This window comes from Zeus faber (assembly GCF_960531495.2).
Source record: "Zeus faber genome assembly, chromosome: 11".
Classification (NCBI taxonomy): domain Eukaryota; kingdom Metazoa; phylum Chordata; class Actinopteri; order Zeiformes; family Zeidae; genus Zeus; species Zeus faber.
The window spans coordinates 17,746,644-17,761,094 of record NC_137205.1 but is presented as its reverse complement, the minus strand read 5'-3'; the positions used below and the strand labels follow the sequence as shown (position 1 = coordinate 17,761,094).

At 43.9% G+C, this 14,451-nt stretch overlaps 2 protein-coding genes across 2 annotated transcripts; one reads left to right on the top strand and one right to left on the bottom strand.

Annotated features, from left to right (window-relative positions):
• Positions 1-230: 230 nt before the first annotated feature.
• hid1a (HID1 domain containing a) lies at positions 231-9,890 on the bottom strand. Its single transcript, XM_080009176.1, has 19 exons — positions 9,820-9,890; positions 8,914-9,063; positions 8,212-8,382; positions 7,310-7,426; positions 6,579-6,685; positions 6,356-6,472; positions 5,351-5,558; positions 4,665-4,721; positions 4,394-4,534; positions 4,193-4,283; positions 3,344-3,495; positions 3,161-3,239; positions 2,871-3,035; positions 2,141-2,368; positions 1,889-2,043; positions 1,302-1,388; positions 1,124-1,215; positions 490-648; positions 231-402 (listed from the first exon to the last, which is right to left on the bottom strand). The coding sequence occupies exons 1-19, from the start codon at positions 9,883-9,885 to the stop codon at positions 339-341; spliced, it is 2,406 nt and encodes an 801-aa protein (XP_079865302.1). The 5' UTR covers positions 9,886-9,890; the 3' UTR covers positions 231-338.
• A 1,606-nt stretch (positions 9,891-11,496) lies between these two features.
• On the top strand, positions 11,497-14,230 carry LOC307236686 (uncharacterized protein). Its single transcript, XM_080009175.1, has 3 exons — positions 11,497-11,605; positions 12,681-12,798; positions 12,984-14,230. The coding sequence occupies exons 1-3, from the start codon at positions 11,589-11,591 to the stop codon at positions 13,224-13,226; spliced, it is 378 nt and encodes a 125-aa protein (XP_079865301.1). The 5' UTR covers positions 11,497-11,588; the 3' UTR covers positions 13,227-14,230.
• Positions 14,231-14,451: the final 221 nt, after the last annotated feature.

Below are 14,451 nucleotides of genomic sequence, written 5' to 3'. Positions count from 1 at the left end.
GGTGAGAGTGCAAATTGACGCCCAAGCATGTCAACACTTGCGATGGCAAAACCAAAACACTGACGACGCCTTGTCGATGCATGATATGAGCGACCGGAAAGAACCGTAACGGCACAGTCTGATGAGAGGATTGCACATTTAAGTGGTTTCTGAAATCTGAAATCGTCTCGACGTCGAGCAACAGTCTTGATCTGCAGGACAATGTTACCAGGATGACCATCTTCATGAGGCGACATGAGCACGGTGGAGTTGACCAGAGAACCAGCGGACAGCCAGAGAAAGGAACATGACACCCGGCGCCGGACAAGACAGTCCCCGTTTTTAAACGATTATTTTTCCTACATCCTCTGGATCTCGAAGAGCCGGACGTCGGTGTCGTACCAGATCGGAGGGTCCACGTTGCTGTGTGTGGGGGGGGGGGGGGGGGTGTTAATGAAATCGCAGCCTTCACATCACAGCTTGACCCCTCACATTTTTTTGGGGACTCACCGCAGGTAGACCACTCCCCACATGTAGGTGCGGAACCACATGGCGGTGCCGGCGTTGGCCTGGTACTTCCGGATCAGGATGGGGTGCGGAACGGGCAGGAGGCCCACCAGCGTGCCGTGCTGGAGAAACTTGAGGATCTCCGACTCGTCCGTCAAGCCCCTGCGCGGAAAACGTGTCACTTAGACGGAGAGTTACATCTAATACTTTAGTTACATCTTACATCTTAGTTACATCTGATCCCAATTCTGATGATATTTACGGAAGATTTTTGGATAAATCCTCTCGCAAAGTGTAAAGGTAAATGATATGTAACTGGTACAGGGCAGAGGAGAAGTATTAGGGTAGAATATGAACTGTGTTTCAAGTGTGAAGATAGAAGTATTAAGGTTCAGAGTTTTAGAACATCAGAAATTTTGAGTCTTGATGGAGAAGAACCTGAATGATTTTGACAAAAAAAATAATAATTTAAAAAATATATATATGGATAAATATAATCAAATTAAATGTTGAAATTGAGACCTCATAGGATCAAATTTGAGACTATTTAATGAAAAACTGGATAAAAGACATTTTCTAGACTTTTTTTTTAAGGACTTTCAAGGACACCCTGATGGAAGAAGAAGGCTCTACTCACTTGTCGATGCAGATCTTTTCGACCTGGGGAACAAGCACTTGCAGCAGGCGCATGATGGTCTGCAGGGGGAGCTTGCACTTCCAGGAGAGCACCTGGGGCACAAGACGGAGACGCAAGCTCTTATTTGTAGGAAGAGGCCTACCTGGATCTAGAACACCGAGAACAGTCGGACCCTGACCCATTCTGGCGTGGCGGCCCAGTAGGATGTCGAGGAGGCGCTGGACTGATGTCTCCTCTCCATCTCGGCTTCGGTATAAAACACATCCTGGTGTGGGAAGGAAAGAGAAACGTCCATCACCAGTGTCCAGGACAGATTTATTTGGTTGAGTATTGTCCCTTTTTTTTTTTTTTGCCAGGTCCCCCTCCCAAAAAGTACATTTCAAAAAACATGCATATGAAAACTAACATTGTTTATAGTAAACAAGGCCGAGCAGTCACATTCATTTGTAGCTCATATTGCCTATTCATACACCCTCACAACGCTGCACAACTAATTAAATCATAATAATAGTAATAATAAAAATGTGCTCATGCAAAATAAAAAAAATATTATCCTACTAGATTTTGAAACCTTAAATAAACATATTTCATAATATGCAAATTAGTACTTAAAATATATATTAAATCCCTTTTTACGTCTTGTGCCATTCTGCAATTCCCCTGTGCTCCACTAGGGGGTAGAGGTGCGCTACAGTTTGCATACCACTGATTACATGGAGCAATTAAATCTGATTAAATCTCTCTCACCCACACGCTCTCGCTTACTTCATTCTCTCTCCCGGAATTGGACTCTGTGTCACTGGTCCCCGCCGTGGCGCTCTGCTCCGGGTGGGGTGCGCCGCGTGGACAGTCTGTCTTTGGAACGGACACCATGGTCCCATCCTCTGAGACCTGGGACTTCTCCGTCAGTTTGTCGATACCTGAACACAACCGCAGCCCTCACATCAACAAGGAATTTCGAGAGCTACCTGACAACGCACTGACATTTCGCCAAGATCCACAGAGGACCCCCCGTACCCGGTATGGCGACCAGACTGGCCTTGAGCGTTCCGGGCTCGGCGGGCACCGCGGGGTGGGAGCCCTCCATGGAGACGGTCTCCTGGGAGCTGGTGCGCGAGATGACATCCGGGGACTTCTTCTTCCTCTGCACGGCCTTCTGGATGGAGCCGGGGTCCGACGGCAGGTTGGCCATCTGGTGGAACGCGTTGCGCTTGCGGATGATGGCGTACACCAAGTTGCAATTTCCTAGGAAATATACGCAGGTGTAAAATGTGTGTTCATATTTAATTACATAACAAACAAACTCACTCAGCATCTCATGTGCGCGAGATATTGTCTTTCGCCAAAATGTTCTTGTTTATTTTTTTAATTGTTTTTTTGTTACTTTTTAAGTTGATATTTAATGTTTATTGTGTATTTAAGATGTATTGTATATCTCACAATATTGTATTATTAATTCTTACGTTTATTTTTCTGGTTTATTGTATATTTTAAATTATTCAGTCTTCTAGTCATTTTTTAAATGATTGTATATTGTAGATTTCAGGTTTATTGTAAATTGTCAACTTTTTAATCCATCTATCTATACGTCTCTGTAATACAGGTCTCTCAAAATGCACTTTACATGAGAAACACATGACACAATCCAAAAAATATATTCTACAAAGCTAGTATGGCTTGGACAGAATAACATATTAGTTTTTATAATTTCGTAGGTATTTTGTGCAGATATATGCGTTCATGTCACCGTCAAACTGGTACTGGATGATGTTGTTGAAAGCCTCGAGCAGGAAGAAGACGAGGTGGTGGTTCTGGGCGGCGGAGAAGAGGAACCAGTTGGTGGAGAAGGCCTCCAACAGGTGGAGCAGTTTGTTAGCGGCCACCATGGACAGACTCTTCAGATAGGGGGACACTGAGGCGGGGGGTAGGAGATGATAATTGCGTAAGAATATTTTTAAAAACGCATTATATATGCATGAAAGGTGCTGGGAACCAAAGCAGGTCTTTAATAAACTTGTCAAAACTCCTATTCCCCACCGTTCACAATGATGGTGAGCAGGCAGTCGAACAGCGGCTGCAGACGCTGGTGTCCACTGGTGATGATCTTGTGGAACACCTGCAGAACAAGACCAGAGGCATGTGAAAGTAATAACCACAATTTGCAGCGTGGACATTCTCCGGAATGTGCAATTTAGGCGCAAATGCATCAAGATGTCTCACGATGATGAGCAGGTCAGCGTGTGTTCCGGTGAAAACCGGGATGTCCATCGGCACGTGGACGGAGTAGGGCTTGTTCAGACGGACGCCGAAGTTCCTCTCCCCGCTCAGCAGCAGCAGGATGAACACGCCAATGTGCATCAGACCCACACGGGCTGCAGCACCATAAATATTCAATATAATAAAAATATAAATGACTTTTATTAATTGGATATAAATATTAAAAAAGACAAAATGGGAAATAAAATAAAACCTCCATTGTTGATCATAAGAGACATGATTCCTTAAAAATGTAATTGTCTTTTGTTCATTTGATGGCCACTTATATAGTGGTACAAAATAAAATATAATTTGAATAAATCTAAAATAAATACTTGTCTACTCATTGCAGAAAAAAGCCATTTCTTGGGTTTGAAGATTGGAACATAAAAATAATTAAAGTTATTAAGTTAATTTTCCTCAACCCACCTGATGGAAATGCACCAAATTTGTATTATTTATTGCCACATTTTTAACAATGTTAAAATACTCCCCTTAAATTTGGATGGAAACATACACAGAAAAAAAAAAAATATTGGAGTCACTGGTTCCACTTTAAAAAGTTGGGTTCATTTGTTAAAACAATATATTTTCTAATTTTATCAAGTTTAAATGGATTCTTAATTTCAAAATGTTAAACGGAGGATGTAGCTTTTCCAAATGAAAGCACATTTTTAACATAGAAACAATAACTGTTTGACCAAATTTTTTTTTATATATTGACTTTACTAAAACATTGCGATCGGCTCCAATAATTAATTAATAATATTAATAATAATAATAATAATAACAACAATAATAATGTGTACTCACACTGGTCAGCCCGGGCGTCGTTCAGGTAGAACAGAATGGGAACTAGAACGTCCAGCACGTCGCTGCTCTTCAGAACGAAGAACAAGAACTTCTGCAGATTGAACAATAATAAACCGCTTTGAAGGGTAGGACGCGCCGGCGCACGGACTTCCTTAGAACTGGATTTAAAAAAGGTTTAAAAACAAATAAAACGTCCCCCACCTTGTTGAAGTCACACAGCTTCCAGAAGAGCACCAGCAGCTCCTGGTGGAACTGGATCTTTTTGGTGGAGTTGGGCAGGTAGGTCTGGGCCAGCGGGTTGGTCAGCAGGCGAGCCAGGCCTTTCAGCACAAAGTCATAGTCCTGGCGAGCGGACGGAGGAACGAGGGGGTTTAACGACGGGCGACAAGTCTGACGCTTTGTCAGCTGTCAAGGTTGCATTTTTTTGTAATAAAAGAGAAAAATGGGGGGCGGGGGGGTGGATAAGGTATACCTCTTCTCTGTGAATTCTGGACAAGTAATTCACAAATAGGTTTTCAGGGCCAGTCGACTGAAAAGAGAGAGGAGATGATTAATGATCATATTCATGACAATACTAGAATTCTAAATTGACCACGCAAAAAAAAAAAAAAAAACAATATTTACCTATTTTCATTAAATGCATTTTGCTTGTTTGCTTTTTATTATCACTATTTGATCAATGTAAAAGCACGTTGAGTCGCATATTGTCTGTGAAAGGTGCTATTACTAGAACAAAATGCACATATATATTAAAAACAAACACCAACAAAAAAAATAAAAAAATCTTAATTTACTCCTAACAGACACACTAAATCAAGCAACCAACACTAGAATTGCTCAAAAATATCGATTCAAGGACTTCAAGGATCATTAATGTGGGATCTTTATTAATTTAAACATAGAATAATATTAATTTAATTCCCTATTATTTATATTAGTATATAGATAGAGAGATAGAGATAGAGATAGAGGGATAGAGATATTCTCAGGGCAATGCAGTAGTTTGATTTTTGAGGACAAATTCAAGCACTTCAAGCACCTCGAGGACCTGGTAAGAACCCTGTGGTTGTTCCGACTAGTTCATCAAACGGCCGCTCTCCCGTTGTCCCTGTGCTTTATTGTTATCTGTTCTGAGGACGTGGTGAGTGTCTCCCTCACCTCCTGCTCCTCCACACTGGAAGGGGAGGCCGGGCGGTGCGCCAACCCGCCCTCGTGCTCCAGCGTGACGATGAGGATCTGCACCGCCTGCTCCACCAGCTGCTCCCGGTAGTCGGAGAAGAGCAGGTGGTTGTAGGGGATCCCGTAGCCCACCGGGTCGTAGGCAAACACCACGTTGAGCAGCGACGTGAACAGCGGCAGGGCGTGTCTGGGAGATGGAGACACGGTTACCCTGAATTCTATTTCTATCATTGAGAAATAGAATTTATATTTAAAAAAAAAAAAAGCTAAGTTGGAAACATTTCTGCAGAAAACTACATTTATAGATGATATTTTCTCCATTTAGGAAGTACACTTACTTAAATACAGTTCAACTTCACTGAGAATTTTCTTTAAAGCTATTATTTGGGCTATTAAGTGTTTATCTGTATTAATGTATTTCTATTGTTTATTATTTAAAATATGTGTATCTATAAATATTTATTATATTTATTTACATTATTTATTATTATTGTTTATTATCTATACAATTCTCAGCTAGTTCTTTGGTGTTTTGCAACTTGCCATTTTCTTTTTGTATTATTATAATACTTTATTATTTTTGCCTTTTTTGATGTGAGCTGCTGTGACACCGCAAGAATAAAAATAAACACTTTATACGATGACAATGAATACAAGAACAAACAGTGTTATAACAAAACCAAACACAAATATCTTGCGACAAAACTTCTAACCACAAGCACGATGATTCCTGAACATCTCCTCCCCTGCCAATGCAGGTTTTTTGAAAGTAAAGTTTCCCAAACCGAGAGCAAAACGTTAATCACAAAGCAATCGCTGACCAAATCACATTTTCAAGATGTGGCGTTCAAGCCGTCAGAAAGGCATTTTAAGAAAACAGAAAATACACCAAAAGCTATAAAAAGTGTATATACATAATATGTGTGTGTGTGTGTGTGTGTGTGTGTGTGTGTGTGTGTGTGTGTGTGTGCGCTTCTGCCTTACCTGTTCTCTGTGGAGCAGAAGAAAGTCACCCAGGGGTTGAGCACGCCGGTGTCTGTTGACGGAGGCAGGTACATCGCCTCAGAGAAGCACGTCAGCAGCAGCCTCAGCAGCTCCGTTCTGATGAAAATACAATTATATTATAATTATAATCTAGGGGGAAATAAATAATTAAATAAATAAAAAAAAAGACCAAAATGCCGTGTCCAACCGCGGCCTTTCTCACCTATTCAGGTCGTGGATGTAATTGAGGGGCGGGGACTGTGCAAAGCCCACGCCCGCCTCCCAGATGTATTCACAGCTGTCGATGGACTGCATGTCCTCCAAGGAATCCTGGGTTTGGAGTGAGTATATTGAATAACATACATAATAATCTGAATTGAATTGTAAATACAAAAAGAAAATGAAAATAAAAGTAAAAAGCAACTCAGGGATAGTCTTCAGAATTTCTCCAGGATTTTTTCATGAGGAGCCATCGCTGACAATTAAATCAGAAATAGTGATGATGATGATGATGATGATGATGATAGCGAACCATATCGACGCTGCTTGATGGTGGAGTGATGGACCATCTTCCACAAACACGGAGGATTATTCTGAACCACAAATGTGCAACCGTGCGGGCAGCATTCCGTGCTTCTTATGAAATCACAGGTAACTCTTCTTGTTCTTTGTCAAACTCTAGGATCTCTTTCTAAGAGCTTCCACCAGAAAAACTTGACCGACTGGTTATGGGGTTGTTTTTTTTGGCTTCAGGAAGAAGGAAACATAGAACATTTTCATTCCACTGTCATTATTTTCCGACGGAATAATTGAGAGTGAAAACTAGACAAAAATGAAGAGCCATGAACCATTAGGTGTAGGGGTTGGGGTGTGGTAACAGCTGAGAACTTCCTTCCAACATTTGGCCTGAGAACAGAAAGCTGCGAAAATACGCCGAATGTTGTTGGCACTCACGGGCCCTCGCTTGTGGCTGTGCACGGTGAAGTCGGGGCAGAAGAGCAGGTCGGCGACGGCCAGGAGCAGCGACTCAGCCAGAGGACGAGCGCCGTCGTCCTCATCCAACTCTTCCAGCTGCCAGAGAGACAACAGAGCACGAGAGCGGAGGGTGGTCAACAGCATCCCCAAAAGAAAACACACTAAAAAGGAGCCTGGCAACCCTGTCTGTGAAATGTAAGGGGGGGGGGGGGGGGAGTAACTACGACGACAAACTGTATCGATTAAAACCGTGTTTGGGAGACATGATTTTGAAATGGACGACAACTGGATTGAGGAACTGTCCAAAACACAGTTTAAAATAAATAAATAAATAAAACACTAAAAGACACTTAAAAAAAAACAAAAATCATGACAAAAACACAAAGAAACGACATTTGGAACGCTATTTTCCTGCAGGGCGAATAAACCAAGTGAATCCAAATTAAACTATGACTGGTGATAGTAAAGATTTCAGGGGTGAAACTACATTATTGATATTTAGCATTTTTGTTTATACATACATACATACATACATACATACATACATACATACATACATACATACATACATACATGATTCTAATGACAATATATCAATATATCTCTTGAGCAAAGGTGTTAATGAATAGTATTTTAATTGAATCTTGCCATTTGTTAATTCTTCGGTTTATAATTAAGGTTCCAACTTAAACGTTTAATATTAATGATGTGTCCTTTTTTTCCTAATGCTGATACCACTGGAAGGAAGGAAGATGGGTGTTGTAAACGTCGGCCATGTTGGGACTTTTTTTTCCCCTACTCCTTGGGTCGTTCATTTCATGGTTTGGGTATGACCAGTTCTCCCTCTTGTGACTCTCTATCGTATGTCATTGTCCACTCACACCGGCGCGTCCAGCACCGGGGACCGTGGACCAGAAGAAGCCTCTCCAGTCCTGGTCTTCAAAGATGTAGGGGAGGATGCGGGTCAGGATGCGGGTGCAGTTCAACACCACCTGCTTCTCCTTCTCCGAGGGGCAGCCCGACTCGGCGCCCTGCACGAGCTTCTCCACGGCCTGGGAAGGGATTCAGTGTTAAATGTTAGTGTCACCGGGGTAGACGTCGGGGTAGATGCGCAAGCCTCTCGTATCGGTTTTAAAATACATTTTAAATGCTCACGTATAGTTATTATTATTATTATTATTATTATTTTATTATAGGCCAATGTTGACGACTGGGCCCTCGAACCAATAAGGTTTCCAGGCGTTCCCTGGCTCCTCCTCTGTGCTTCATCAGGAAGCCGGGAGCCTCCACGGGTCTGTTTTCTTTCTGATAGGCAGCTCGGAGAGGAAGCTGGCAGATGGAGGAGGGAGCGGAAAGGGAGGGGGGGTGGGGTGTTGACTTGACTTGCCCGTCGTCTTCCCGTTATTTTGAAGCAGTAAGCACTGCAAAGCTTTGATCAAAAAATCAAAAGCCATCCCGCGTTGTTTCAGGGGCGAGTTTCTCCACGGTTGCTCTAGTTTGCAAGACGCAGCTATTTGAAGTAGTCCCTCCTGGGCAAACGTAAACAAACATTGTTGCGTTGCCACGTCCAAACGTGTGAATACCTTATAGCAGAGGGTTGCCAGATTTGAAGGGGACTCTTCTCGGACGGCTCTGATCTCGGCTGATGGCACCAGTGCAAACACATCCTGCACCGTGGTGGTCGTGTCGGCCCAGAACTGGTCCCAGAAAGCGTCGTCTGTGGCCTCCACGGGCTGCAGGGGAGAACACCAACACTTTTGCTTAGATATTATTTTTTCTTATTTAGATGGTATTATTATTTTTCACGAGTCTACCTACTTTGAGCCGCACAGCCTCGGGGTTAACCTTTAATCACCTGACTTGTACTTGTATGAAATAGAGTTCCTTGAATCTTAAAAGATGCATGGACAATTTTTCTTTGAAACAATTTTTTTCTTTTTTTCTTAATTGTAAGGCGTGCATTGTAGTCGGTCTTGCTTTACGGCACATTATGTCAAAGCCGGTGCCCATGATTGCAATGTAAACACAGCCCCAGTAACCAAACAAACAGGGGAATATGATCTGGCTCTAATCTCAGCAGAGCCCACCTGCAGCATCTGGAACAGTGGTCATTTTCTAATGGATGTGCGTCAGCAGCCAAGTGATTTATCTGCGCCATCAGTCACATGGGTCAAATGAAAATCCTGAAAGTGTGTTTGTGTGCTCGCATCTTTAAAATGAACCCAGCAGCGCTCGTGGCTGGTCTAAATCTGGAGGCGGCGGATCAAACGACCGACACACACGTTTATCTCATACGACCGTTTGCTCCAAGAACATGTTACATGTCTGGTATTGAAAGGGGGATCCCCAGCTCATCAGATCGGTCGCTTTCCCTCGAATCGCGGTCGTTCTGAGCCGCCGTGATGCTGTGCGAATAAACGTCTGACGCGCGCTTCGCCAGCCTGCGTGAAATCTTTATTTTATTCGCGGGGGGCGCGGGGGATCCTCACCTGTGTTTTGGTTGTCAGCTGTATCACGGCTTTCCTGAAGTTCAGTTTGGAGTCCGTGCTGCCCATCTTGTTTCCCCCCCCCACCTTTTTATTATGGGGACCGCTCTGGCTGTGGATCCTTATTATAATCTCACCTCCTCCCTTCGCTTGAGTCATCCGCGTGGGCGGCGCCTCTCCATTGGCTGGCTGAACACTGAGCGGCGAGCCGCGACTTCCGGGCTCTGAGGGTACCTGCCAAATGTATTTACTTTTAATGATGCAGGTTGGATCATTTAGGAAAATACACAAAATGACCTCCCCGCCAAATTTGTTTTTAAATAAAATAAAAAATAAAAAAATAAATATATATATATATATATATATATATATGGAGAGTGGTCATGAAACAATACTTATGGACATACATTACCAATTACCAACTATATGTGTATATATTATACGGGTTCTTCATTTACATCATATTAATAATATTGTTTTATTTCAAAAACTGGAGGAATTATGTGAACGCGTGAAAATAACTGACAGTCGCCAGTGTAATGAAACGGCGTATTGCGCGTGCGCAGTCCTTGTAAAACAAAACCGCCGCGGCCGGTGACAAACAGGTTGAACTGGAGGATGCGGATCTTGAACTGGTTCTTTAAAAAAAAATAAAAAATAAAAAATAAAAAAAAAATAATAACCCTTATCAAACCAGTGAGTGACCGACGAGGCCTCGTGAAGTTTGCGCCGGAAAAAAAAAAGCGCCGAAGCTTCGGGGCATTGAAAACTGAGAACACAGCGACCCCTGGCGGCATGCAGGAGTTACAGCAGCCAGAAGGACGCTTAACGCACAATAACAACCTTCAAGGATGAAGTCAGAAAAAAAAAATAACCACAGCACATGGAAGCAAACGGAAACTTAGTGTTGTGAAAACAATCAAACACAAGCAAACATCAATAAAAAAAAAAATAAATATAAAGATAACAAATCAGAAGCTTTTTTCGAAAATATTATCTTTAAAAAAAGACGTCAAAATAGGTTCAAAAGCTCAACGTTAAGACGTTTCTTATCATCGAGGAGATATCGGAGGAGAGGAAATCCAATCATGAGACCTAATCGGGGAACGCAGGGCCGCGAGAGGGGGTCGGCAACTTTCAAATTGATCAAACCATTTCCGGTGGGCCAGTGACGTTCGAAGTCTCTGACGTCACGAACACGTGATAATCGCGCTCGGAAAACATCCAACCGCCTTATTTGAAAAAAAAAAAAAAGTGCAAAGAACGACAATTTATGTCGTCATGTCGGAGTTGGGACGCACCGATATAAACCGAGAACAGACGGGCACACACCGCACTCATTCCGCCGAACCGATTCCCTTTGCCTTTCCCTCCGCATCGGTTTACTTCGATGCAAACCACCGGGCAGCGTTTGTGTGACGTCAACATACGTTTTGCAGCTTGCGGAATGCGCAGGTTTGACAAAGACAAACACCGGCAGGCTGCGTGCGTGCGTGGATTGCCGAAACAGAAACCCACGGAACATAAAGTATGGAGCTCGGGTGCGAGGGGGGCCGAGGGGGGCACCGGGGCGGAATTGCCGATTTCCGAGCTCCCACGGAACGCCGCACAAGCGCGCCCCCCCCCCCCTCGTGTTTCCTCAGGACTGTGTTGTAGTACTGCGCGTGCGCAGTGCATGTAAACACAGCGCAGCAGCCGGCCGGGCCTACACTCTGTTCCGGATCAATTAAAAAGCCTCCTTATTCCCACATTGATGCCTCTCAAGTCGTCCTATGTTGACTGAAAACAGGTGAGGTCCCCGGCTCTTTGACCGCTATCCCATCACAGCGCCGGGGTCTTTTGTCGCGTTACTTGCGTTAGCTACTGCAGAAACAAGGGAGGTCTCACACGGGAAAGCGGAGCCTCCCAACAGTAAATGCCCGTAATCAGAGTCGGCGTCGACTCGGCGCCTTCTGAGTGGCGTTTTCAAAGATGCGTGTTTGCTTCGTGCAAGTCAATGTCCGACGAGGAGACTGGGAGGCTTGCCCGCATCGAACCGATTTGATGACATGTTCTGAAAGTTACACACGCACCCTCCATTGTGCCTTCTCCTCTGTTGGTGTACGACTTGTATGTGTGTACGATGTTGTCATTTGCATTTCTGTCATGCAAATGCACGTTTACCCCTGTATTTAGTTTTGTTTTATTCTATTTTGTGAAGCCAAGTTTTTTTTTTTTTTTTTTTTTTTTCATGTCAGAAAGGGGCTTCACGAACCCCTACATTTCCCATGGAAAGTCTTTGAAAACCCCTTGGGTCTGGAAAGAAGAGGGATAAACCTTGAATAAGATCCACAAAGGCAGGGATCCACCGTCCGGGATGCCCGGCTGCAATGGATGCCGAGTGAACAAGATTATTAGCATGATAGGACCAGTATTAGCTTATGTAATATATAATAAGCCGTGTGTATCTAGACCACATTACATTACATAACATGATGTCATTTAGCAGACGTGTTTGTCCAAAGTGACTTACAATAAGTATGGGAATCTCTTGTGCTGGTGCATGGCACCGCAGTGGAGATGTGGTCAGGATCAGGGCCGGTCCAGGAAGGTCGGAGACTCCGGCCACTCACCACAGATGAGATAAGATAACACTTTATCAATCCCCGGAGGGAAATTCAGAAAGTGTTGGGGTTGGATCTGTCCGCTGCACAGGCCACCCTCTACACTCGCATGAATCACCGCAGCTCTGTGCTGGATCCATGTCCACACCACCCCCGTGGGTGATAATGCACCTCAAATACAGTTTACTTTGCTTTTAAAATCCACTTTACTTCTGTACATGGTTTAATTTGGCTTATCCGCCCCCTCTCTCCACCCGAAAGGAAACGGCAGCACAGTGCCGATGATGATCACAATGGACAGCTGGTGCCCCAAGCAAAACGTCAAAACACAGCTCATCCTCTCTCCCCTGAACCTGGTCGGGACGCCTGCGATTCTGAGGTACAATTTTCTGCCACGAGAAAGGATATATCTCTCATGACCGTAAAAAGTACTTCCCTGTCTCAACGCAGCTTGCAACCTCTTTCATGGTACTGTTATGTTTAAAAGCTGATTGATTTTGTATCATTTAGATACACTGAGCACGGTCCGCCAGCGCGGTGGTAATTGTCTTCCCCAAATGCTAGTCTTCCAGCGAGAGCAGCGGGATCAGTTGTCTGGAGCATGAGGTCAGGAGCTGCAGCAGCCAGTGCGCCACAGACACCGTCGGATGCCACCGTGTGCCCGGGCCCAGCAGTCCCTTCAGCTCAGCCGTCTCCTCGGAGCTCGCCGGGCGAACGAACCTGGTTTCCTACCATCAGATCAATCGCATCCTGAGGGAGGCCCATTTTCAGAGTCTGCAGATGCGGTGCCAGCTCAGAGACACATGATCGCCGTGCTCCGTGCGTCGACCGGAAGCCGAGCCCCGCCAGGGCACGGCTCGGTGAAATCACATTGACTTCTACTCCAACCGTCTGCAATTATCACGATATCCCACAGGTCTGTTTTCTCTGCACATCTGCGGATAGAGAGTCGAGTCTGGAGTGGGAATATTTATAATCATCTTAGCAATAATAACTGTGATCCCATTGAAATCTTGTCTTTTTTTTGTGGGCTTCTTGAGTTCAGACCAGTCCGGTTTACATCCTGCTCCGAGAGCCTCCTAGTATGTTTTGATAAAAAGTCCATGTTTCTTTTGTCGATAGTGATCGTGTGACAATGCCGCCGCTGCGTCATAAGGTTGTTTTTCCATAGACCACTCTCCATAGAGTAACTGGTGTGGAGCGATGCTGAATCTTAAACCGTGTATACATCCATGGATCAGTTTTAGGGGGAATTTGCACTTAGAATACGTAATTTAAATGAACATGACCTAGGCATAGTTTTTCTTAGCTCTCTAGACAATAGGAACTCGATCAAATGATTTCAACCTGAGGACAGGGGCCTGTGATGTGACAAGCGGGCGTGTATGGGAGAGCTCTGTTCATCTGTCCTGCACCCTACCTGTAGAGAAGAGGGGTACACGCAACCTATTTAGGAAGAGGGGAAAAAAAACAAAAACATTCCACAGCCTTGGTTTGCAGCATGGCCATGGTCACTAGAACGCTGTTATTGCTGCCTTCTGAAAACTGCTGGTGCATAACTGTTGGTGTACCTAGTGGTTGACTAGCGGTTGCTGTAATGACTGGCCCTGTGCACTGAATATCCAGGTAAATGCACTGACCGCACGGCAGTGCCCTTCTCCTTTTCTGAACGTGGGATTGGTGTCGTCGTTGACGCCTCAGTCCAGGGACAAAGCCTAACGGTAGTCTCTTTTGGGACTATGTCTCTGCTGTCAGACGTTGAAGCAATTTGAAGATGTGTTTTATTTTTATGATCTATTTTTTGTATTGTACATGCCATTGATTTTATTTTATTTTATTTTTTTTTTTTATCAGACATGCATTTAAAAAATAAAAATTAGATGTTTTCGAATAAATGTTTTTTACATTTTTCCTCCACACATTTTATTCTCAACGTGAACATTTTACTTCTCAGCCAACGAATTGCATTTTAGGTCTGTTTTCTACTCGTTTTTAGTAGATACAGAAAGCTCATAATACCCCCCATACGAGC

Bases quoted from the DNA above. Each gene is read 5' to 3' on its own strand.
- hid1a (XM_080009176.1), bottom strand. From the start codon at position 9,885: ATGGGCAGCACGGACTCCAAACTGAACTTCAGGAAAGCCGTGATACAG. The intron at 4,284-4,393 runs GTGGGGGACGTT...TTCAATCTGCAG, and splicing joins AGCTGTGTGACTTCAACAAG to AAGTTCTTGTTCTTCGTTCT. The intron at 3,036-3,160 runs GTGGGGAATAGG...CCCCCGCCTCAG, and splicing joins GCTCACCATCATTGTGAACG to TGTCCCCCTATCTGAAGAGT.
- LOC307236686 (XM_080009175.1), top strand. The intron at 12,799-12,983 runs GTACAATTTTCT...CCCAAATGCTAG, and splicing joins GGGACGCCTGCGATTCTGAG to TCTTCCAGCGAGAGCAGCGG.